The sequence below is a fragment of the Stegodyphus dumicola genome, chromosome X1 (assembly GCF_044657685.1).
Source record: "Stegodyphus dumicola isolate Sdum_Otavi_A_Nest chromosome X1, ASM4465768v1".
In the NCBI taxonomy this organism is placed as follows: Eukaryota; Metazoa; Arthropoda; class Arachnida; order Araneae; family Eresidae; genus Stegodyphus; species Stegodyphus dumicola.
The window spans coordinates 178,728,327-178,755,444 of record NC_140780.1 but is presented as its reverse complement, the minus strand read 5'-3'; the positions used below and the strand labels follow the sequence as shown (position 1 = coordinate 178,755,444).

The window sequence follows — 27,118 nt, the reverse complement described above, 5'->3', positions numbered from 1 at the left end:
ATATTTGCCAAAACATGGACCTCTACAGGTACCTTTGCTCGGCAGGCTCTTGGAAAAAACGTAGGCATATGTTAAATGATGCAGTAAACAATACTAATTCGGATAAAACTGTTAATTCGGAATTTCAAAATTTATTTTAAAAAAAGAAAGTAAGTATTGGCGCGATGCTTTTGAAAAAAAATTATCTATGACATTAAGTTTTTAGCCGAACAAAATTTAAATAAATTAAACTTGATTATACCTCTGATGGCAGCCATCAAGAGCAGGTATCAGTTTGTATGAGGTTCAAACAAGCTCAGACCTATAATCAGATTTTATCAGATTTGTAATCAAGATTATAGATCTGTTAAAGTCTTCAATGATATGCTCACCGAAAGTAAAAAACTGGCAACTTCTTTAGATGTTGATACAAATTTTTAAAAGCCAAGAAACATTAAGACCTTGGAAAATAAAAAAAAATAAATAAACATTTTTTTTTTTTTTACGAAGGCGAAGACCAGCTTATACAGAACGAATAAAATTGCATTAAATTTAAAGTAAATCTTAATTAAAGTAAATTTATTTAAAGTAAATTTTAAAATAAATCTTTTTTTAGATATTGCGATATCATCTTTAAGTGAAAGGTTTGGTCCTTTATCTTCTCATTCAGAAGTTTTTAAATTTTTGAGGAATATTTCTGACTTCAATAAATACTCTGAACGAGATCATTATGGAATATGGATTATACTTCTTTTTTAATTTTAGCTACTACTTTTAGCGAAATTCCTTCTAAATTTAGTGACTTTTTAGCTACTTTTGCAGGTGTATCTAGCGATATTTGAAAGTGAGAATTGGCATCCATAGATATGCTGCTGTTACCAATAATAGCGAGAAGTGGAATTTTCTTTCCTTTTGAATTACAAACATATGCTATTGTAGCCGTTAATAACACAGTTTTTCTCCGTGTCAATAGGCAACTTGATGGATTTTTATGAGAACCATCTGCATTCTTGTTTATAATTGCATCACTGGAAGCTTCAGCTTTTGGTTTTGTCTAACTATTGAACGATGGCGGCACTGTTGAGTAAGCGATGATTATTATGTTTACAATAATTAAAAACTGGCGGCATAACACTTTCAGTTTATTAATATTGCTTTGCGTTTGCCAGTTTGTACTTGCTTTTCGTGAAGTTCCTTTTCAGTGATATGGAAATGTGAAGCTTTCTGTACAAAAAGGTAAGATTTTTGTACTTTTCATATAATTTTTCAGTGTGAACGAAATATGTGTATCAGTGAAAAATGATACACATATTTCGTAATACATGTAAAACATGTAAAATACATGTAATACATGTCGTAATATTCGTAATACATGTAAAACACTATTAACATCTTACGAAATATGTGTATCAGTGAAAAATGATACACATATTTCGTAAGATGTTAATAGTGTTTTACATGTTACTCCCAATCAGGGCGTAGCTTGAATTTCCATAAAGGCATGCTGCTGAACACCAAATGTTTCGAAAATTATATTAACAAATTAAAATTGGAATTGCATGTATTGGAAAGTTGAATATTGTTTTTGCGTATTAATATGTTGTTTTTAAGGTCTGATTTACGGTTTCTTTTTTTTTTTTTTTTTTTCTTCAATTCATATTAATGGTCCGCCAAATATAAAATTACGTATGTAGTGGTCCGTGAAGTTCTAAGGATTGACGACCGCTGATCTAGACTCCATCCCGGTTTGGGCAGTAAACATCCCGCGACGCAGAAACCAGATGTATAGTTGGCTCAATTTACTTTAATTATACGAATGGCATTTCATGGCAAATCAATAAATACAAATTTAAATGTTTAGGTGAATGAAAAAACATTTTTGCTCGTAGTTTTCCTTGTCTTCACTTTCCTGCATATCCTATGTTAAATCCTTTGATAAATTTAATATTGAATACACCAAATCTGCAACAACTATTATCTACTAACATCATTTTATGTTTTCACGGAAAGTCTGAGGAATCAAAATACATTTCAAACGAAGTGAATCCCTTCTACCAACAACAGCAAATAATGATTTATGTTTCAAAATAATATATTACTATTGAGCAGTTAGTTTATTGAAAAAGTCAACACTTAAAAGAAGACACAATTTCTAAATATAGCATATTTATTAAATGCTCTATCTACAAAATGTAAGTATCTACTTCTTTATACAATTTGAGTCTCTTAAAGTTGGAGCATGTTATAATGAGCATTAACATCCTTTGACATATGTACCAGTTCATGTTTGGTTTCCAGTATTTATACAAGTCAAGGACGTTTAGAATACTGTAAAGAAAGAAACAAACAAATATATTTTAGAATTAATTAAATATCTCATTAAGTAACAGCACAAAATACTGCGAGGATGGTACAGATTATAAAGATGTATCACACCAATGCTATATCATTGCTAAAACAAATGGTATTTCACACACAAAAACATAAAATACAATTAAATTAAGATTCAATATGCAAAATTGAAATTCTGCTATAAACATTGTTTCTAAGTAACGAATAGTTATAACTCTTCTTAACAGAAGTGTTTACCAAAACAGTGAATGAAGATAGCACTGTAAATGCTAGTAGAAAGCCTAGCAAAGCTATAATTCAGTGCACGAAAGGAGAAATAATTTGCTCAGATTTACCTAAGAAGAAATGCAGCATACAGAATAACACGCAAACATAACACTCATTTCTTATACACACATTATCTCACAACATAAAATCGGGAATGCCTACTCCAGTTATTTATGCACATTAAAACAGAAATGGCCCACATGCACATTAAAACAGAAATGAAATGTTCAAAAGTTGACGTGGATGAAAAACAAGTAGTGAAACACAGGAAAAAAAGCATCACATCAACACAATTACATTTAAAGGAATCACCTCCGATATCAAAGTCGTTCCCAAAGTGTTTACACTATGACATAATAGTAATATCATAATATTCATGTACATTTTATGCATTGTAAGATCTGCGACTAGATTGTGAACGATTATCCGAAACTTCTTTATTAACTTCGGATTTGACTGTAGTTAGCTAATTCTAAAGGAAACAAATGATACGGTAGCGAATGATTTTGCGGTCTTATGGCCAACTCTGTTTTCAAGCTACATACTTAGTCTCGTTTTATTTTTTTTTTTTTTTTTTTTTTTTTTTTTTTTTTTGTGTGTGTGTGTGTGTGTGTGTGTGTGCGTCACACCTCGTAACATTTGTATTCATTTAAAATTTTTGCAATTTTTTTTATTTTGAAATCAAGGGTACTGCCATCTGGTACATAAAATAAGAAATAAAAATTTTTCCAGGTATAAAAAATGGATCGTTTTTAATATTTTTGGTGCGTTCCTTCTGAACACTCCGGCTCGGAAATATCAGGGGCACGACAAGTAGAGAGAGGACGGAACCTCACCTCATAATTTTGACGTAAACGAGACGGAAGGAGTTAGATAACTGGACGCTACTGCGGCGCGATAGGAACGTGCATTATTATTGTTCAGAAAGTAACTACCGACTGCACGCCTAAATAACTTGACATATCAAGAACTTCATCTCTGTAATATTTTTTCCTTCCCAGTTTCACTGGTAAAAATGCGCAGGTCAGTGCGATATCTTAATATACTGTTGCGTGCGTACGGGTTCGTTTTGAATTGAATGCACAAGTCCGATGAAAAATGAATAAGATTTAATAATATCACAAATAAATAAAACAAAATGCTTAAATTTCCTCAGATATTCGTACAATAGTGCAATATCTCACAGTAGTTATCTTTTAACTAACAGAACTTAATTCAAAACAGCTATAGAAAGCTAATCCGCGAATTTGCTACAGTCAACAATTCTAAACACTCTTAAAACAACAACTAACAACTGAGTTGAGAGATTTTCCTCCTTTTTATCAGCTTTTTAAATCACGCGCGAGATTGTTCTAGCAATTTCTCGAAACCAAAAAGAGATATTTATTTATTAAATGTTAAATGCATGTGCTCTTGTATTTTTAATTTTCCGGCTTAGCTTTCCTTTAATATTTGTCACGCTCTGCACTACACGGGAATAAAACATTTTAATTTATAACTCTAATAACGTTAGCTATTTAAATACCAAATCCGTAACACTGCCCCCTTCCCAAGGACTGCACGTCTCGGGCAGTACAATCCCTGGACAGGAAGACAAACTTACAACTAAGGCATAAATGGAATAATAAACATTACATTACAATATCAAACAACATGAACAATAAATGCAATAACTAACTTTAATAAAATCAAATGATATCAAATACTAAATACAAATCAAATATTAAATAAAAATCAAATACTAAACACAAATCCAATACTAAATATAAGTCAAATCAAATACACATTTAGAAACAAAAAAGACCATGGTCTTACACTATTTAAGTTATTTACACTACGTACTATGACCATAGTAATGAGCTAATCTGTCGTAATGAACGACTTTATGTTTAGAGTTTAACGACTTACGGATCCGAACCACGACGTCGTTGACTCTGTTCAGGACTGTGTAAGGACCATCACAAGGTGACTGTAATTTAGGCCTGAGTCCTTTTCGTTGAATCGGGTTCCACAACCACACCTTGTCTCCTTCGTTGAATCTATGTCCAGTAGCTCTCGTGTCGTATCTGGTCTTCACTTTCTCCGTCGACAAGTTGATTCGCTCTCGTGCAGAATTGTGCACCACTTCAAACCGGGCCTGGACATATTGCATGTATTCCTCACGCGATGAAGGCGCATCCGTAGGACGACCAAACAGGCGGTCACAAGGCAGACAAAGGTCTCGACCGAAGAGCATCTGGGATGGAGAATAGCCGGTAGTCTGGTGTTTCTCTTCGACCCTAGTATGATTTCGGCATTTTTCTAAGTAGGATCTTTCACATGAGACGTCGGTGTTTCCAGGCAAGGATCCCTTCTAAGGATGGATGGTTGAGTCCCCTGATTCTGAAAGCAGTCTGTTGTTTTTGAAGTCCAAGGAAAAATTGTATTTCCTTAAAAAGTCCAATCCAAGTATGCAGGGATCTGTAATATCTGCCGCGTGATGGTAAGCGGCACTTCTAAACGTGATGTTTACGTTTAACTTCCCAGCTATGTCGATTTCTTCACCAGACGGAGGTAACACAGGATGGCGTCCAAATAAGTTTATCTTTAAATTATTGAGCTAAATCTCTCCGAATAATGGTAACATTAACATTAACATTAGCATTGTCTGGAGGGTAACACAGGATGGCGTCCAAATAAGTTTATCTTTAAATTGTTGAGCTAAATCTCTCCGAATAATGGTAACATTAGCTCCTGTGTCAATAATCATATTGCAAGGAATTCCATCGATATGCCCATTGATGGACAGTCCGTTACTACTACCACTCACTGTAGAAATCTGAAGAGCTTTAAATTGGGGCTTTTCATTATCTAGCAACCTCCATCCCGCGAGATGACCACTAATTAGTTTCCCGGCTGCTTGCTAGGAGTGGTCTTAACATTCGTGCCCTGAGGTATTCTGCAGTTCCGCCGTATGTGTCCTTCAACTCCACAGTTCCAACATTTTAAGGTCGGTTTCTTGCCACTAATACTTCTTCTCAAGGCATTGAGTTCCCTGGTTATCTAGACGAACAGTGACTTGATCCCTTGGCTCCTGGGCATGAGCAGCTCTGATTGGGTGGCAGTCTCTACGAGTTGCTTGCTGGGCTGCCTTGAATTTCATGGTGTACACCAGAGCGCTTTTTAAACTTTTAACATCCGCCATTCGTAGAGATTTCTGAATTTCAGAATCAGGGATGCCGTCAATAAAGTATTGCAGGGACAGGATTTCCCTTGTTTATCCATCTCGCCTTTTCGGAGTGTCGGGCACTCCGAAAAGGCGAGATGGAACAGTCTTTCAACATCCGTGGCGAGCCCCTGAAGCGTTTCGCTGGGCTTCTGTTGATGGGATTTTAATTGAAGCCTACTGTACTCTCTTAAACACTTCTCCCCAAAGCGCAGCTCCAACGCTCCGAACAGAGCTTCGAAATCTAGCCTTTTGTTTTCGGGAAGAGTCTGAAGGATATCCGCTGCGTCTGCTCTCAAAGAAGCTGCTAGATGTCAGGCCTTAGCTTGGGGATCCCATCCATTTGCTTCCGCCACTACAGAAAACTATGTCTTATATACTCGCCAGGAGGTCTACCCATCATACGTGGATAGCTTCAGTGAGGGACGAGCAGGCATGGGTAAAAATTCAAAACGCTCAGAATTGGTTCCTTCTGTCGCTATGCACTTCTTTAAAGTGTCAACTTCTTTGGCAACATCAGCAGAAACCCTTTCATCAATTTGTTGTTGGACGATAGAAATTCTTTCTTCAATTTGTTGCTCCACCGCAGAAATTCTTTCTTGAATTTCTCCAACTTTTTCTTCAACTGTATCCATTCTTCCTTCCATAGCCTCGAACTTTTTTTCTATTATGCAAGTAATTTCCCTCTTTATTTCCTCTTCACCTACTTTTATTTCTACTTTAACAGCTTTCATGTCTCTTTTAACGGAATCTTCCATCTTTTCCTGACCAGCATCCATCTTTCCTTTCATTTCTTCTTTAAACGATGCTTGGTCAGCTTCCATCTTTTCTTGGAATACAGCAAATGCAGCAATCAACTGCTTAATTGTTCTTCCATCGCTCTAGTTATTGGCATTCAAACCCCACGGCTGACACTAAAAATTGTTGCGTGCGTACGGGTTCGTTTTGAATTGAATGCACAAGTCCGATGAAAAATGAACAAGATTTATTATCACAAATAAATAAAACAAAATGCTTAAATTTCCTCAGATATTCGTACAATAGTGCAGTATCTCACAGTAGTTATCTTTTAACATCTCAAATGTACAATAGAACTTAATTCAAAACAGCTAGAAAAAACTAATCCGCGAATTCGCTACAGTCAACAAGAGCAGTTTTCTAAACAAACTCTTAAAAAAACAACTAACTAACTGAATTGAGAGGTTTTCCTCCACTTTATAAGCTTTTTAAATCACGTGCGAGACTGTTCTAGCAATTTCTCGAAATCAAAAAGAGATATTTATTTATTACATGTACGTGCTCTTGTATTTCTAATTTTCCGGCTTAGCTTTTCTTTAATATTCGTCACGCGCTGCACTGCACGGGAATAAAACATTTTAATTTATAATTCTACTAACGTTAGCTATTTAAATACCAAATCCGTAACACTACAATGATTCTGTTGCTAAATACTGAGTTTTGTCTTAAAGTAATATTTAGAAAGCTCTTAAGATTTCCTACTGCAATGATGGGCTCACATAAGGCCAATCTCTGTAGTCCCACTTCTACACACAATTACTTTAAATGTAAATCCCTTAAGCAGACATGGTTTAAATGCACACAAATTTTCATCTGGTTGCGCTACGTGAATTAATTATATATCCGGATAAATATGAGATTTTCAGCTGTTCAAAGTTCGGCATTAAAGATACTTTTATCACTATGTTTTGCTGAAAATTTTCAATTAAAATAAAAAACAACTGCAAACAGATAATGATCTTAAACAATAATGTTTTTTAAAAGATGAAAACTTACAACGGCGCAAATTACTAGCACACATGTGATAAAAAGTTCTATTTCATAACAAGGCTTTATTCGTATAAATTATTAATGTAGAAAAGCAAAAGAAAATTATCAAAATGAGTACCTTCTTTACAATCCATTCAGCATCCTCTATTGCTCGGGCCATGATTTGCTTTATACGCTCTGGATTAGATTCATCAAGATGGCTATTGAATGACTAAAAAACAATATTAAGAATCACGTTTAGAGATCATACCAAATAACCGTTTAAGAAAATTACAGAACGGAGAAATTGCATTGAAATGTTATATGAAAAAGCCTAATTTTTAATGAAATAGTACAACAACGCAGTGGCTTGCCATCAGTGGACTAGAGCGGCTAAACCTGTCCGTTAACATTTAATATATTAACACTTTCAAGTACATTTTTACCGAACATTCAAAAGCATTAAAAGGAACATCATTTTACCTCTTTTGAAACTGCGCGCAACTATTCGGGTTTGCGCGGGAAGAGGAGGAGCTTAGGTATCGCCGCTTTTATGCAAAGGAATACGTGGCTTTCATCTTTTTCCACAACTTCTAAAGACATGCTCTTAACTACTGGAGTTAAGTCATAAGAAATTGTAATTTTTTCCTCATTCTTATAACTAAAATTAATTTAACTTTTAATGCTATATTTTAGTTCATCTTCATGAAAACGCTCTTATGGTAAGTGAAATAAACACGAATTAAAATATTGCACTGATACAGTAATTCCATGTTTAAACTACGAAGAAGGAAGCGATACGAAATGTTAGACCTCACACAAGAAATCACTACAGAGCGTGCGCAAAAAAGCAACACCCGATATCGTTTATGACAACGCCGTCATCAGCCGTCAGCTGCCTTTCAGAACCACATCTGGTCTCGATAGCTTGTCTATTGTTTGTTTTCGGGGAGGGGGATAATATATTTTTAAAAAAAGTTAAAAATAATAACAAATGGTAAATCTATTGCACATGTTCCTATTTTTATCAATACAAAATATTATACCATATTAGAATATTATATAATTTCAAAATGATTAATGCTACGCAATATAAAAAGTAGTCTGTTTTGTCGGCCTTGTATTCTTTTTAGGATAAAATGATTTCAACATATCATTTAGTTCTTATAACATACATCAGATTAATAAAACTACACTGGTGTGCAAAAATTAAGGACGAAGTCGAAAAATTAGCATATCAGCTGAACGAAGAGGCAGAGCGGACAGAAAGACCAATCAGGAGATTAAGTAAGGTGATGTACGGTAGCACATGCGCAGATATGCAGGTAGACGTAATGGGGGAGTGTCTGAGTAGTATAAAGCATGTTGTCGGTGTAAGATCAGTATTTCTGGCAAAGAGATTGCATGCCATATAGCAGTTAAAATCACACCGAGTTGCTGCCTCAGCGAGAAATGGCGAATAATCAATCTGTTAGACTGGATGCTTTTACCCGAGGTCGAATAATTGGGAAGTTGGAGGAAGGCCGCAGTGTGACAAGTGTGGCTGCAGAGTTCGGAATTGCTCACAGCATCGTTTCACGACTTTGGAGACAATTTCAAACTACAGGAACAGCTATGCGGGGGTTCAGTAGTGGTCGTCCACGAGGAATCACACCCGCAGATGACCGGTATATTGCCTTACAGGCCAGAAGAAACAGGCGGCAGACAGCGGGAGAAATCGCTAGACACATGACTCAGGCGACTGGACGACCGATATCGCGTTTTACCGTGGCCAGAAGACTGCACGGTGGTGGTCTGTTTGCACGACGCCCTGTACGGTGTGTACCTCTAACGCCTGCCCATCGGAGAAGGCGTTCTCTGTGGTGCCGGGAACACCGGAATTGGAGAGACAATGAATGGGGACGAGTACTCTTTACAGATGAGAGCAGATTCAGTCTGAGTAGCGATTCTCATCGCATACTCATCTGGAGATAGCGGGGAAGACGTAATCCTCCCTCGATCATCATTGAAAGGGACAGGTTTGGAGGTGGTGGTGTTCTCGTTTGGGGAGGCATCATGCTTGGTAGTCGTACAGACCTTCACATCTTCGCGCAGGTTCAGTCAACGGGACCCGTTATTGTAACGAGATTCTTCTTCCATATGTGCGTCTTTTTAGAGGGGCTATGGGTCCGCAGTTCCTTTTCATGGACGACAATGCACCATGTCATCGCACAGTAGCTGCCGAACAGCTCTTAGAGAATGAGGATATTGAACGTATGGATTTGCCGGCACGATCTCCGGATCTCAATCCCATCCAGCATGTATGGGATTTTCTAGGCAAACGCTTGGCAGCTCGTACCTTACCACCAGTAACGATTCCGGAGCTTCGATTGGCGCTGCAAGACGAATGGGCAGCAATGCCTCAACAACTCATTGACACCCTCATTCTCAGCATAGCTCACCAGCGGCCGAGCGGTAAAGTCGCTGAACACTGGTAGTTCGGTCCGAGGTTCGAATCCCGCGAACGGGCTGGCTGCATTGGTGTTTTCGTGGTTTTCCCCATGTGTAACGTGTATATGGGCCACTTTCCCTTAGAAAGTCCTCCACGAAAGGCATCCCTCCTCTTAGGCAGATAGCCCTAGTGTGCTTTGCTATAATTAAATACACACTTCTCAGCATGGGCAGACGCTGTGAAACCTGCCTAGCAGTCAGGGGAGATCATATCCCCTATTAAAGACCGGATGTTTCTTGCTGGACACCCATCACAGGGATGTTTCGGCCTTCAGTCGCATTGCTCTCCATGCTACTTTTTCAATAAAGCTTCTTTTTATCCCTCTGATTTCTCTTTTAGTAAGTGTTGCTTACATTACTCATGTCCTTACGTATTGGGGATCTTACGGTATTAAATGTGTTGATTTGGAAAGCTTTTGTACCAAGTTATATTGAAAAAACCGTCTCGTCCTTAACTTTTGCACACCAGTGTATTTATATACAATGGTAAGATAATTTTTGATAAACACATCACAACATTTTAACCCCTCACCAGAAAATAAAATTCACATTACAATAAATAGTTAGTACATATATTATAAAACCATTAGAGAACACGGCAGTACGCAGGAGTTGAAAACGATGTATATAATAATACTACATACAGCGTTTTGAAAATGTTGAAATCTTGAAACTCACAAAAAATTAACATCTTCTCACAAATAATACTCTCCAGTTCACTCCTTTTACAACTACTATTCCAAACAACTCATGCAAAAGCTTGAGAAAGTTTTAAACAACAGTTTAAGAAAGTATTGTTGCCAACCTAATTAAAGTTACCAAACTAAGACAAATCCCCAAACGTGGATCATGGTAGTAAATAGGTTAATTACAACAAAAGTAAGCGAGGGTTATCTGCCAAAGGAAGGATGCTTTCACAGAAGATTTTCTAAGAAGACGGGATTGCATTGCCGTTAAACCTTTGAAAAACAATGAAACTGTCCATGCGACTAGTCTGCCCATATTCGAATCAGACTGGAATAACAGTATTTAGCGGCAATACCTGTTCAATCGCAAGTACGCGCCTCCTGTAGTTTCTTTGTATCATATATGATCTGCAATTTTATTTGTTTTAGTTGCGCAAGATTTTTAAGATAGATAATAGTTTTAATACTTCAAAAGAAGCACAAATGGGGAAACACCAGAAATTCACCAATAGTCGCACACGTCTGGTCTCGTCGCACTAGCCTTAAACTCCGCCTAGTTTTGATAGAGAGCACAACGGAGGACAGATCGTCTGAGAGTCTCCCAACCCTCTATCCTTATCACCAAATCATACGAGAGATCTTTCGGCTTGCCGTCCATTCTGAGTGATCCCATGCCGCACAGACACTATACACAAAACCTCCATACTTTCTCACGAATCCGAGTTTGAACTCCGATGAGAACTTTATAATATTTTACAATAGAATTTGATATACATTTCATAACAGACAACTTACTACAAGGTTGACTTGCTTTAAAGCTAATCAGTAGTTATTATTAACACCACTGACAAACAATTTTCCAGTTCGTCACTTTTAGATCAAGGCTAACCAATTGCTCTAATGTAAATGTCATCACAATTTCAATAAAATGCACATTTAAACCAGAAGTTTAATCACATATAATAAAAATGTTTCTTTCCTGAAAGTAATTCCACAGCATAGAATAGTTTTTCTTCCAAATCACTACTTTTTATTTTCAGTTCACTCTTATCACGGGTCTGCACATAAAATCTCTCCGAGTTTACATTCTAGTAATCTTATTATAGTGTTATGTGTATTATTACATATATATATTCCTTATTCTTTCCTGATCAAGATATTATGTGTTATTGCAATGTATTTGTCTTCTTGTATTATTCAGTTGTCTACTTACTTCTGTAAGCCTCATGCCTCAGGTGTTTAAAATATAATTTTATAATAATATCGGGAATGTAATTATTGTTAAAAAACATGTATCATTTGATTTCAAATTTGCTACAAAACATTCGGTACATACTGTTCTATAAAAACATACAAAGTGAAAGATTTGGAAAAAATAAAAAATATAAAAAAATACGAAAATTATAGTTGTTAAATGATAGTGAAACTTAAACACACGATGTGTTAAGTTCATATATAGAAAACACTTATAAATGTTAACAGTTTGTACAGACATTAGGTTATTTCAAAGCAGGAGATGTGAAAAATTAGCAATGCCCTCGCGGGACTCGAACAACGCACCTCTCGAATTCGCGTCAAGCGTGGTGACCACTACACCACGAAGGCGTGATAAGAAGGCAGGAGAAATACCTTATAAGTTTCAGTAATGTTCAGTAATGTTCAGTAATGTTCCTCATAGGCCGTAGTGTGTGGTCCGTTCTGGCGGCAATTCCAAGGGGATAAATATGTACACCTTATAAGTTTAACATTTTAAACGTACTGGTATGTCTAGGTTGATACTGCCTAACATTAAGAACTCCAGATTTTCACATCTTTACTTTAATAATCACAGAATGGACTAGTAGATCACTTGCAATTTAACAAATAATTTTGCTTCGCATTCAAAATTATATATTGCTTACATTTAAAATTTAACTCTGCACTACAAGTTGCTAAAGTTTTCAAGTATTATACTCAAAAATTTCCCAATGAATAAATATATAAGAATTATTCACATTAATTTATACCATTTGATTAATAATATTATCTTTAAAGTACAATATCTATCCAAAATTTCTAAGACTGAGCATTAAACATTTTGAAATTCACCTTAAAACTAATAATTCTTGACATCTTTGAAACAGTCATCTCTCTGTAGTCTATAAACACTATTGACTATTTCTGCAAATCTTGGAAGTATTTGGAAAAAGCTCCTTTCACAAAGGCAGATCTTTCTTACTACAGCTTATTACATTGCAAGATTTATTTAAAGTAATAAGTTATTTATAATTTCAGCTTTTACTGTAACTTATCCTCTCTGTTTCCTCACCAGAATGTAAACTGAGTTAGAGAATATTTAGAGTTTTGAATGATGTATGACTGAGATTCTATTTCTGCCCCTTGTGGCCATGTTACATAATTCCTGCCAGCTCTGGTAAGCTTATAATTATTCAGCTTTACATTTTGCTGCCAACATTTGAATTTAATATGCCAGTTAGAGCTTTTCAGCCAACATAGATTTATACTTAATTGTGTACTCTTTATATTTTAAATTCGAGTTTGACTGTCATTTTAGTTTCATCGACACAAGTGATGTTTGCTTTTGTTTGCACAAAAAGTCCACTAAGTTCTGTTACAATAAAAAGGTTGTTTAAACCTTTTCAAGTCTCTGTAGCTACTTCAGACACAGCGATAATTCGCTTTACATCTGTTAAGAGTTTGGAATTAGTTTATGCTCCCTAAGGAAACCAAACTTTGCAATATAACCTTGATATTTTCATGCCATTTTCATTTAAATGCTTTATCAGATATGGCAACAGAAAAATACATAAATAAGAAGGAAGTTATACAGTAGGAAGCACAGTAACCCTGGGTTTAGTGAGAACTGAGTGTAATCTTGCGCTGTCATGCAACAGAGTCTATTGTCCAAATGCCCATAGGTCAATATATCAGCATCATCTGCATCATGCATACATATGTAACGTGATGTATAAGCATTCACTGTCTACCTTTGAGGGTCCAATTCGAGGGGCACAATATCCCTATTGTCAAAAAACAAAAACGGTCTACGTTTACAGTAGTTGCCTCCTCACGTAACACTGCTGTAATGAACCATAGACAAGTGACTGTTGCATACTGCCGCCTAGCACAGATTGCTCTCACTTACGGTATGCATATCAGACTTCAAAGTAAGGTTCTGCTGTGCCTAGTAAAAGGAAATTTCCAACAATTATCTATGTCAAGAAATTCTACTAGTCTCTGAATGTTAGGGACAAAAGAAGTAAATATTAAAAAAGGTATCTGCATTAACCTTTTGAACTTAATTTTTTTTTACCCTGACTTTTTTTACCAAATGAACAAAATATGTCATAAATAAGGCAAATTTTGCATTTCGGATTTTTTTGGCAAATGGTTTTCATACCAAAGGCTAGGACACATATGTCCCAGCCATAGTTAATGGTAGGATACATATGTCCCACATGTAGCGATTGACTTGCTGTAAGCACACCTATTATTGTGGAAAACTTTATTATATAAAATAGATTTTACATCTTCTGGGACAGAGTAAAGCATTCTTTGCATAACCCAACATTACACATTGGGCAACTCACATTTGTTCTTTACTCTATGTTCATTTGTGCACAATGAGCACAATGGTGCCTTGATTTTCCAACTATTAGAAGAAGAGCCCCAACATTCAACAGATTCTAAATACCTTTTAAACCAGCAGTAATTTTTAAACTTATAGTGGGGCATGTATGTCCTGTTAGTAGCCCAAGAGCTAAATAACAAAGCATAAAAATAAAATTAGGAAATTTAAAAAAAATTAAGCATTATACTTACAAAACTGTTATACTTTCTAATAAACTAATCAATTACAACAACTATATATTGATTTAGCTGAAATCTTTGTGGTTAAACTTTCTAATATGCCACAGAGAATTTAACTGCATCATATGCATACAATAAAAATAGCATGCATTGCATTTGTTCATAACTACACATAGTATACAGCTTTAATAAACTATTTGAATCACTAATTGTATTTAACCCTCTGAGCGGAGCAGGATTTTAGATCCGTCATGAAGACCGATATTTACAGAGCATTTATTGAAATCGTATAATTACTTTTTCTAGTCTGTATTTTCATAAACTTACATTCATTAAGATGATATTTACATTATTAAAGAAAGTAAGAAAGCAAAATATCTTAAATTATAACCTAATATATGCCAAGTAGCAAAATTTCTGATGACCGGACAGGGGGCGTAGCTAGAGTTTCCAGCGCCCGGGGACAACTAAGAATTTGCGCCCTTTTCTGTGTGCCAAGAATGGAAAACATTTCATTACAAGATTTCGTTGCATCAATTTGGCGCCAGTTGGATGGCTGCGCCCGGGTACAGATGTCTCCCCTTGCCCCACCCTAGCTATGCCACTGATAAAGGCAGTCATAATGCTCAGAGTATTAAATAAATGATAAAATGAGAAAAACTGCATACAAATTATACGTACACACAAAAACATTTGTTAATCATACAAAAACTCAGTTTTTAAATTAATGCAAGAAAATTTTCCCCCCTAAAATTTAAGCATTATCAAGTTCCTTGTTTTATATCATTATTTGCTTCTAATTTATTTCATAAAACTGCTCTTATTTTGTCAATGTGTTCAGGCAGAATTTTAGGAAAGTGTTGTACTTTGTGAACTTAGCTTTATAACAGTTATTTATACATATAGATAGATCATAATTTTAGAAATAAAAGTAATTTGATGTTATAGATCAGTGAGGGATATGAATTGCAAAAATTAAAAATTGTGACTGCCTAAGAATGATATAATATTTCCATCCGGTATAGGCATATACAAGGTGTGGCAAGTAAAACCGGCCTGTCCCTTCATGAGACATCAGAAGACGAACATAATCAGTGATTAAACAAAGTCAACACATAAAATGAAATGTAATGTTTGGAATATGAACAGAAGTATAAATATGAATTCAACAATGGCAACACACTTGGGTATCAAATACGACATTATCACACACTCAACCACCTTCACACAACAAGGCCTATTTCTTAACTGGTATGGACAGTTTCACTGGCTGTGGCTGCAGCTGCCTTACATGTGTATCTGCAGGCCACATGTCCCGACCCCAGCTCAACATGCCACCTCTTGGTAGAAAGCTGAAACTAATTTAATTATTACCAAAAATGCAATATACCATGATATTATGACAGGCCGCTTTTACAATCTGCATGTTGTACAAGGTGTCTCAAAATTCTATACACAGGCACAGAAGGAAGGTTAAAGCCATCAACAGGAAATCATATTCATACAAGAAAGTGTGCCATATGCAGGAGATAAAAGAGACACAAAGACATAGTAACAACACAATACAGAAAGCAATGTAATGCATTTTATTAGGTAAAATTAAACAGTACAACAACTGTCAGACAAAGAATATAATTTAAAAAGAAGTGTTAAAAGTTCCTGTCATTTCTAATAACACATACTTGACAGCAATGCCACATGGATTGCAGAAAATTTTCAAAGATACCTGGAAATTCATAGATAATGGCAATGGTAATCATCAGGTCCATGACAGAAACAAAAGGTTCTCCATAAAAGAAATCATAAATCACATGAATATGGGAGCCATGCAGTAGCTCCATCAATGTTTAAAGGTTCAGTCCAAATATTCACATACACAAATGATGACTGGAGCTCACCTGCATTAGAACCACAACTAGTAACACATAGTATTAGAAACACTGCTCAATACATCCGGCAGAACTTCATCCAGAAAAAGCTGGTGGAGGGGGGGGGGGTAAAAAGAGGTATGGACTGATTAATCACACATCCAAATTACCTGCTCTCGTATTAATATCAAAGTATTGCTGTGCAGCATGTGATCACATAATGTGCAAGTTCTAGGCACACATGTATTCGTGTAAGGAGTATTTAATGTGAAAAGAACACGTCAACTGTAAACAGGACACAATTCAGGAATTCCATGTCACCTGCACTTTGCCTCAGAAACCACAGTACTAATGCTGTACACTATAGATAACCTTCCATTTGCAGTAACTGGATACATTCTAGATTAAATGGGTGTAAGGCTAATGCATGCACAATACATCACAGCCTGGTTTCAGATGCTCTCAGTGCAGTGGCAGCTGCAAATGCTGCATGCAACACATCCTCTTCCGTGACAGAAGTTTGGTATAATCACGGCTGACTGGTATTCTTCATCCTAACCCTGAAGAATCCAGGCTCTATGATCCTATTAAAAATTCATTAATTTAGTTAATTAATTTACAATATCATAATAGATATGCTAAATTAATTAACTGATAAAAACATTAAATTTGGTAATAAATTATGAAATTAACATTTGCATAGCTCTTTACCAGATGAGAAACATTCAGATCACAGTGCCAAGTGTCAAAATTAATAAAAAATTAGAAGCGTATTTTTCATTGATTCTGGCCATTTACTGATGCACTATTTTATTAAGGCCCAATATTTTACTATATGTAACTGATCAATCACACATAGTTCATTATATTGATAGTCAAGTGGCCAGCATGAATCTTTGACAATTTATATATATTACATAATGTTATATAATGTCTGTGTCTGTGATTATTGCAAAGCCTCGAGGGCTATCTGCCTAAGGGGAGGGATGCCTTCGTGGAGGACTTTCTAAGGAAAACTGGCTCGTATACACGTTACACATGGGGAAAACCACGAAAACGCCAATGCAGCCAGCCGGTTTGCGGGATTCGAACCGAACTACCAGTGTTCAGCGGCATTACCGTTCGGCCGCTGGTGGGCTTGTTATATAATGCATGGCATTGTCTGTTATCCATGATTTTATGTATCTCTAATATTTTTCAAATTTTTTCTTGTGAATATACAGACACTATTGTGCATCATTTTTACATCACTTTACATTTAATAATCTGTTACATTTAATTTTTATCTATTTAATAAAAATTCAGTCTTCAACTTCCAAACTGCCATATAAAAGAAATGTTAAAATCATGGACTCAAATATAAATATGAATTAAAATTTATTAATGCAAGGAAAAGCTTTACACATGAATATAATTATTTTCTGCTGAGTATTTATCAATGAAAAAATTAACTAAAACATTAAAATAAAATTTTCATCCTCTTCAAGTTGCTTTAATTCTGTTAAAAATAATAACTGGCAGACTAATCTCTGTTTGACACTAAAAATGTTTTAGATTTACAGATTATAATGAATGTGAATAGAAGTTTCATTTTGACAATTATTAATGTTAAAGACTGCAATTCTTGCATTCACTTACAGTATTTAATAAATCATAAATTACTATATGTTTTTACACACATCAGGGCTTAATTTTTAAATTTAGAAATGCCAAAGCCCTATGAAAAAGCGACAGGAAAGAAAAAAAATAAATCATTGGTATGATGTAAAATAACTAATTATCATAAAATAATAAATCATTAAAATAATTAAATAAATAATAACTAAAATAACTCAAGTTTTAATTCGATAAAATGTAAAGAGATAAATAAAAACTGGAAGAGAAGCATGCCAATGTAAAACTCAAAATTCAGCAAGATAGCAAACTGATTTTGGCGTAGGTTTGAAACAAAATCCTATAGATTTCTAGAACAATCAAACAAAGGTCCCTTCTATTCAGGAGCAAAAAGAATTCTTCTGCTAAAACCAAAGTACAGTTGCTGTTTTGTCTAATTTTGAGATAAACAAAAATTTAATAAATTATTAAAATAATGATAAATAGTGTTGAATAATAAAACAAAATACTGGACCACATTTTATTTGTGGCTATAGCTGGAATTATAATTTTGCTCAAAAACTAAGCAATTGTGGAGCCGGGCTCAGGCTGAATATTCACTACTAGTAGCTATGTAGGCTGCTTTCATCTGGCTTTTGAATGTACCACAAAAATGCCTAAAGCGCATGTCCACTTGTAATACCAAACATTAAATTTATTACATATAAAAATCATTACAATGAAATAAACAATACCCCTTAATACAAATATTAATTATCCTAATATATAAATTAACCAACTTCTTATTGCCTTCTCTCGACAAATGTCCAGTATCCAAGAGAAACATTAAATTTAAAAACTACATAAAATTATTGCCCTCGTTTTTCCGAGTGGCAACAGTGCAGATATCAGCAACAATGACTATAGCAATATATCAGCAACAATGACAACAGCAATTTATCAGCAACAATGTCAACGTGCCATTGTTGCTGATATAATGAGAGAGAATTATAGATTTGATGCGATTTCACCAAAACAAATAAAATTTAAAAAATTCATTCGAATTTTGAAAAAAATCGCTTCAAGGTGCACTGGCTCTTGTCTAGATGCACCTATGCACCAACTGGAATCCATTCACAATGGGCACCTCAGTCACTGAACTGGTCTCTTGGGACGGCACACTATTAGGTTGTGCTGTCTTGTGGAGATGAGCAATTCACACGGCTACGCCTAACTTTGGAAAAAAATTTTGGATAAATTAAATTCAAGGCCCAATTGTTCCAATTTTTATGACACATTATGACAGAAGCACTCAGGCAGTTATCAGAATTAATTTTAAAACTTTACCACTATATTTTTCTTAAAAGTTTTATAAAATAATCAAATCCAGAGTTGTATAATTTTTTACCTATCTCAAATAAATATATATGAAAAAATATCCAAACAATCACAGATTTTATTAAACATAACACATTAACAAAAATAAAAATCTCTTTCATGTAAAACCAGGTGTAATTTTTTACTTACTTCAAATAACAATATATTTTTTTAAACAAATAAATATGTTTGAATTAGAATTGCTGTAACTATCACTTCCCAATTCTGCAACTATATCATCACTGTTATCAGTGTCAGAAGACGCCCTTATCATTCATATATACTCTTTTTCTGTTAAATACCATATTCAATTTGCCATTTAGGTGTAAAACGTTTTGCTAAATGATATAATATATCCATCTTAGTGCTAAAAGAAATCAAAGTGGAATAAATAAAACCTATACAATAAAAGAAAGTCTACCCCACTATATCACCTCCCCCCCAAAAAAAACAGTATTGGGAATACGTGCATTTGTTTCATCAATTCACACACTTAAGAGCCATAACAATGCTCAACAAGCATTACCAAAAATAAAATTGCATTGCAACAGAATGAAGGTCAACATACTTCACTTTTGATAAATTTCACAATAACATACATACAGCTGCATTTAGTAGCAACAAAAAAATACCAATTAAATACTCTGTCTAAAACATCATATGTGATATACCTAGCCATAGAACAGTGGTGTTTCATATATGGCAAACCCAGATATGAGATAATGTTTGTTGTTGATGCATATATGACATGCCTGGAGTGAAAGGGTTATAATAAAATTTTTAACACGTAAAGAATTTTCAGCAGAAATTGTACTTCAGTTACATAAAAGAAGTTTCTTTCTTATTTAGAGCTCCAGTACACTCCAGCTAAAATTATAACATATCTAAAACAATAAGATGTTCTGGAACCAGGTTCTTCCATAATTTAAGCACTGACAGACATACATAAATAGGTAGCTATGTATTAGCACAACCAACCTTGGCACATAATTTTTTACAGAAGAAAAAGGTGATTCAGTGAGTTTTCAGATTGTGGTTAGAGTAGATTGAAGGGTGCCCCTTGTATTATCACTAATTTGTTGTTTAATTTACGGTAACCTGAGTAGTCGAATGCTATGGAAACCCTATTATGACGTAATTGGTTGCATGACTGCAGTGAATTTGAATGATGGGACGGATTTTGCTACATTGTTATTTTGTGGTTTACATGGTGAAATGGCTGAATGTTGTAAGATTAATTTGAAGTTTCTGTGCAATTTCGAACGAAAAGGGAAAAAGAATTAATTGACTGGTGTGTACATGAAGGTTTACTTAGTTGCCATTATAAGTGTCCTGTTTGTAGGAAGGAAATGCATATGGTCGAACTTCGGAGGATATTTTTTACTCTTATTTTTGTGAATTTATGTGACAATGCCAGTCTACAGATTCTAGTTCAGATAATTTTAGGAAGTTTTTGCATGCTGTTTAGGAATTTTGTTTGACTGAAGCCAAGGAAATTTGTAAATAAGGTAAGTGGATATTTCCTTTGTGTAGTGTTAAGATGAATTTATTTTTTTATGTTATTTCATTGTTTGATTTAAGATGTAGTTTACTAAGATTATATATTTTGTATTGGCTGCTCCTTTGACTTTTTAAGCGAATATAGATTGATGTGTACACGGACAAAGTCAAAGGAGTGTGCAATGCCTAGTTTGTGCAATTCTCTGATTTTTTTTTAAGTGAAAATAGCTCGATGTGTACATGGATACCGAGTTTGTGCAATTCTTTGTCTTGTAATTTTGGATTTATGTAGCGGCGATTTTTGACGAAAAACATCGACGCTACACAAAGCCAAAATAACAAGTCAAAGAATTGCACAAACTCTGTGTCCATGTAACACCAAACATTTCCAAGGAGTACCCATAAATATATTTTTATCCAGATTGCTAGAACTGTTATACGGAAGTTCTACTAGCAAAGCTAGAGTTTAACAACTTCTGTTAAGGTGGTTGTGATCATACAATACCCCAGAAGTACCCAAAAAAAGATACGTACACAGTAAAGATATGTACCCAAAAAGATACGTACCCAATAAAGTACATACCCAGTAAAGATATGTACCCAAAAAGATACATACCCAAAAAAGTACGTACCCAGTAAAGATATGTACCCAACAAGCACCTAAAAAGACACATAACATCCCAAACATAGGAATATAGGGTTATGCTTTCAACAACATTTGGTACTTTTCCGTTTCGCTGGCACAAATCTCGTCAAGCAAACTTTATTCGTGACAACATACAGTATACACATAAAAAATATTTTTAAAATGTTAGTTCTAAGAATTCTTTTTTTGAAAGCATAAACATTTTAATATCGCTTAAAATTTTATAAAAAGCCAATAAATAAAGACAATAAATTTGTAAAAAGACATTAATTTAAGAATTTACTATGCTTTCATGGTTTAACATCCTGATTTGCCGGTTTATATCCCATGACCCCAAGCAATCTCATCTCACGTAAACTACTCTACAAAAATCTAATGCTCTCAGTAATTATCTACATTAATTTCAAGTTAAATCTTAATTTGGAACACAAGTTTAAATGCAAGAAATATTTCAATTTGTACGAATAGCTTACTCAGAAATTATGTAAAAGTACAGTGCTTTACTTCGCTAATGCATTCTCATTAGAATTGATGAATTTAACCCTTCACTTTACCTTTTATATATTTTCGGCTTCGGGTAAGTGCTGTGATTGCATCCTAATTGACTTAATTACTGAAAATGGCCTTAGACATAAAACTGAACTATCTGACAAAAATTCTATGTAATTATATGGCAGTATTGAAAGAAACAATCAATCTGATAAGAAAAAGCTGCAACTTGTTTTGAAAATGAGGCGTAAAAGGTTACCAGTGAGAATATTCCATTTGGCATCAGTTGTACCATTATTGGCGACCTTATCGTTTGTGCCGGCGAAACGGAAAAGTACCCAACATTTCTTAATTTAGAGATTATGTTTTCTTAAAACTTAACAAATCAAAAATGTCTTTACTCTTATTTCGTTCATCTTTTGTAAGAACTACAGTCATGCATAGCACATTTTCGAGGAAAAATAACCTGCCTCGCCTGACCAACAAGCACAAAATGCTGATGCTTTAGAATTTATACCCAGCAATAAAATAGGCAAGATATTCGAAGTTTCTGTGGTTTCTCTCATTTGTAAATACCTATCAGGTTGTCTAAAAAAAAAAGGCTTCCACATAAACAAACTTATGTTTTTTTATTTAGCTTAATCTTTTATACTAAACCAGAAATCAAATAATGTATGTTAAATAAAATATTGTAATTTTTCTTGAAATCAGTATACATTCATATTTAAATATAATTCAGTCACATAATTATAAGCTGTATTACATGATGAAATTCAAACATCTACCAATCTGTATGAACTCTTCTATTAAATTAAATGTCCTTATATTTCAAAGTTTCATTATTTCCACATCTACACAATGTCACCAAACTTACTATTAATCCTTTATCATGATATGAACCTATAATTCATTCTACTACAGTTTTACAATTTATAAAATCAAAAAGGCTTTCAGCATCTTAATAAATGATACTCTAACAGAAAAATATTTTTGTAACAGCTGCAATAAGAGACTGAAATTTTCAATATAATCTCATTTACTAGTTTGAAAACAGTAAAACAACAGTTAACATTTCCAAGTTAAGACAATGATTCATACTTTTTAAAATAGCTTCACTTTTTTCTATTGATCTCATTTTAATCTAGATTGACTCATTATTAAGATTCATGACATTAATGAACAAGGCCACTTTTTGGAACCCTAGGGAACATGTATAATTGGTACCTGGCATAAACTGAACATATCAGTAATTCAAAGAAAATTATAATTTCATTTAATTGTTGCTCAAAACAGTTTAACTGGCACTTTCTGAAAATTAATGCCCTCAGCAGCTGCATATGTTGCCTACAACTGTAGTCGGTCCAGTTAATGGAGATGCAAGACTGCGGTATGTTATGTTACTAAGCAAACACTGATGAAGTGCTTAACTAAGAGCTGATACTGCAGTCTAATTGACTTCAGCAGATGTTAGAAATGAAATTAAACCAGACATGTAGACTATTTAAATCAAAATCTTGTATATGGGGCAATTTACATCTATTTCACACACATCTCTCTCATTTTAGATAACTGGAATAAATTAGTTGATTATAAAAAAACTAGGGCTACCTGCCTATACAAAGGGATGCCTCTGCAATTAAATTCCCCAGGAACACTATAAAAATTTCACACAGCCAAACCCTGCACTGGTCAGGCACAGAACACAGGTTAGTTACTAGTATTTTGCAGCTTAGCCACTTGACACAGCATATTCCCATTTCTTAACAGGTCATTTTAATACCAGCTAATTATTATTTATGGAAACATATACAAATAATTTTTCTCCATTTTCTGCAATGTCCACATGTTAATACATTATTAAATGAACTAAGCACTGTTAAACTCATCCTGGATACAATTCCACAGCATTAAGGAATTGGTTGCATTAGTATTTTAACAATATAAATTCAATGCATAAAATATGTGAATACACTAACTGTGTATTCACATGTGGATTACATGGGAATTTGCAGCTTAGCATACAAAAAAAAAAAAAAATATGCTCCTTTTTCTTAATTCTATCATCCTGTGTTAGTACTGTACTGGTCTACCACTTTATGGTACCCACGTCTTTGCATCCATTTTTGCCTCGCAAAGAAAGCTAAAATTCCAGCTTAGAATATTAGTGGAATATTTTAGAAATGTTTGTCCCTTTATTGAGGAGATGGAATATATAGAAATAAATCTGAACTTATGAAAACTAATTACATATGCATTTTCTTTCGTAACTTCTGTTTAATAAACATTCTGTACTGAAAACTTATTTTTCACAGAAAAAAGTTCTGCTTAACTTTTTCGGGTCAGAATTTAGTAAAGGAATGAAAATTTTGTGAAGCTGATTAAGTATTACTGGAAGCTAATGAGTATACAATGCCAAGCTTTCTGCTAACATAAATAGATTATTTAAAGTTTCTGAGCTTCGGAAATGTCGAAAGCACAAACGCGTTCAGTGATCGCAATTCTAAACAAATATTGTAATTTTCATAATTATTTGCGAAGTCGAACTTTCAGTTAGTCTATTCTCTTCAAATGTTGACAGTAATTTGCTACTGACATGCCAAATTAAAGACATACTTGTCTTACATGATGCTTGTAATGTTCTTCTGCATTACTAGGTAACTTTTTACACTGTCGTAGTAAATACCTATACAGAGAAAGTGGATTTCCAATAATTTTGTTTACAGTCATCTTTCACACTTTCGACAGGAAAGTTTCGCAATAACGATGAAGATATGATGCAATGCCGCAAAATGATGCCAAACTTGCCTAAGAAATTCCGCACAGCCTTCTTTATGTACATTAGCACAAAATAACACTTAACTTATGCTAGTAAAATTAACTTTTTTTCCCATTAATTTAAACAAGCAGTTTTGGTCATATTAGCTTCAGGAAATAGTCTCGGAATTCAAACTGAATTTTGGTAATATTCGAAAGCGGTTTGTTAGATCCGGTTGTGGAGGTGTCGTATTTTCAGATTGATCTTTTTCGTTTATTCACAACAAATTAAGTGACTTAAATACGCTTTACACAAAAATAAACAAATAAATAAATAAAATAAGAAATAAAAATTTAAAAAATCTGAAAGGTCTCAGATTTTAAATTACGTACAAAGGGGCGTTTTTTAACGTTTTTTGTGTTACCTTTATTTATTAAATATCATGCTCTTTACACTTAAACAGTAGCAATGTCGCAAAATAATTTTAAAATGAACATATCTTTAGAATTTCCGATACACAGTTCCGCGCCCGCTGGAGATAAAAAGGTCCCCCCCCCCCCGCCGTAGAGTGTTGCCATTGCGCTCTTTTAAATCGTTGAGTTTGTTACTCAAAAATTCGTTAAAGTTTTACAAAATATGAAATCGATAATAAAATAAATTCCAAATTTGGTCTTCCACATGCCCATATTCGTAGGGGGATTACGTCATTAATTCAATGGCTCTATGTACCGTTGTTTTATCACAATGCGAGAAATAGACATACATGTATGCAGATTGTTCATTATTTAATTTCTTCAAATATAATGCAAGACTTTAACACTTGATGGCAACAGTTTGAAAAGTGAAACGGGCGTTTATAGTGATTCAACGCAAAATCGCAAAACGAAAACAATAGTCCTTCAGGAACAAAACCCCTTTGGACTAAAAATACGAAACCACTACTACATTTGCATAACAAAATAGTTTCCTCTTATATTCTTAAACGAAAACTTCCAAGAAATAGTTACGAATATTACTCATAAACTACCTAATTGCTATAACTACCTAATTTCTGAAATATTACTGATATCACTCAGTAAATAAAGAAATATATCTTAATAAGTAAGCTTCAAAGAATAAAGTCTACACCAGTGATATCCAAACAGTCGATTGCGAACTACTAGTTACTCGCTGGGACATTTAGATACATAAGAAAACAACTGTCAGCAATGAAAACGAAATCATGGAGTTCATTTCTGAAGAAGCACAAAATAGTCTCACACAAAGGCATATCTTTCATTCGATCATAGATCACTGTTAGTATAAGTTCCTGGACTTATATTCTGTAATACTTAATATCTAGAATAGTGAGTAATCGTTACTGGTAAGTAGTCCGGGAAATAAGCTATAGAAGACGTTAGGTAAAAAGTAGTTAGCTAAGGAATATGGAAATTAGAAGCGGTGGGTATAAAATCTTCCCCGATATATCAGTCTCAATTGTATGAAAATTCCCGTTACAACTGCTATATAGAAATAGCGACATTGGAATTTTTCTTTCTCTCTCTCTGCCCACGAATGTACTGTGCATCTACAGGGTTGTCATAAAATACTTCCCTGATATATGAACTCGTAGCGATCTATCTGCTGAGCCAATCCAAATGAAATTTCAGATATTGTTATTTGAAAGTATGCGCTGTGATGATTTAAAACAATACTTCTCTCACGGTTACGATTACAGTGAAGATATTTCAAAATTTTCGAATGGCAACTACCCCAATTTCCCTGCGGCAATTGATCAGCGAACTGAAAAGCCATAAATGGCGCTGGAACGATACACATATAATGAAAATTGCTATTTGTAAAGAAGGGCATTGTAAAGGAAGAATGACAACTCAAGAGAAGCGAGGGAAAAAAGATTTTTTTTTTTTTTTTTGCTCACTGTCAATAATATCCGCAGCGATACCTGTTATCATTATCATATCTAATGAGTAAAAAATTCGCAACTTCGACACGCTGTTGCTCGTCTCCAGGTTGCAACGTCTGGACGCACTGGAACCGATAAGGAAACATCCTCAAAACAGAGCGCAGAAGTTCGATGAGTGTGTTTTCGATAGGTCCAAACTGCTGGCAATACTTTTTTTGGTATGCAATGGACCTGCAATAATCGTATTATGCACTTTGGCAACAACTTCAGCAGGAACACATGGTCATCCGAACCGCGGCGCATTGCCTGTATATCCAGTTTCTTAACATTTTTTTACCAAATCACGTACAATTTTTTACGGAACATGGGTCTCGTATTATGATTTCGTCGATAAACACCCACTGTTTCGGCAGCATTTCCCCCCCTTCAGT

The 27,118-nt window shown here is 34.4% G+C and overlaps 1 protein-coding gene across 1 annotated transcript; it reads right to left on the bottom strand.

The window, feature by feature from the left end:
• Positions 1–2,128: 2,128 nt before the first annotated feature.
• Positions 2,129–24,805, bottom strand: LOC118187079 (LYR motif-containing protein 9-like). Its single transcript, XM_035357259.2, has 3 exons — positions 24,643–24,805; positions 7,710–7,802; positions 2,129–2,307 (listed from the first exon to the last, which is right to left on the bottom strand). Exons 1-3 carry the CDS (start codon positions 24,754–24,756, stop codon positions 2,290–2,292), a joined length of 225 nt encoding a protein of 74 aa, XP_035213150.1. The 5' UTR covers positions 24,757–24,805; the 3' UTR covers positions 2,129–2,289.
• Between the last annotated feature and the right edge of the window lie 2,313 nt (positions 24,806–27,118).

Excerpts from the sequence above, each read along its gene's own strand:
- LOC118187079 (XM_035357259.2), bottom strand. The coding sequence starts at position 24,756 with ATGACTGTAAACAAAATTATTGGAAATCCACTTTCTCTGTATAGGTAT. Across the intron at positions 7,803-24,642 it reads ACAAGCATCATGTAAGACAA|TCATTCAATAGCCATCTTGA; the intron begins GTATGTCTTTAA and ends ATTGTTTTTTAG.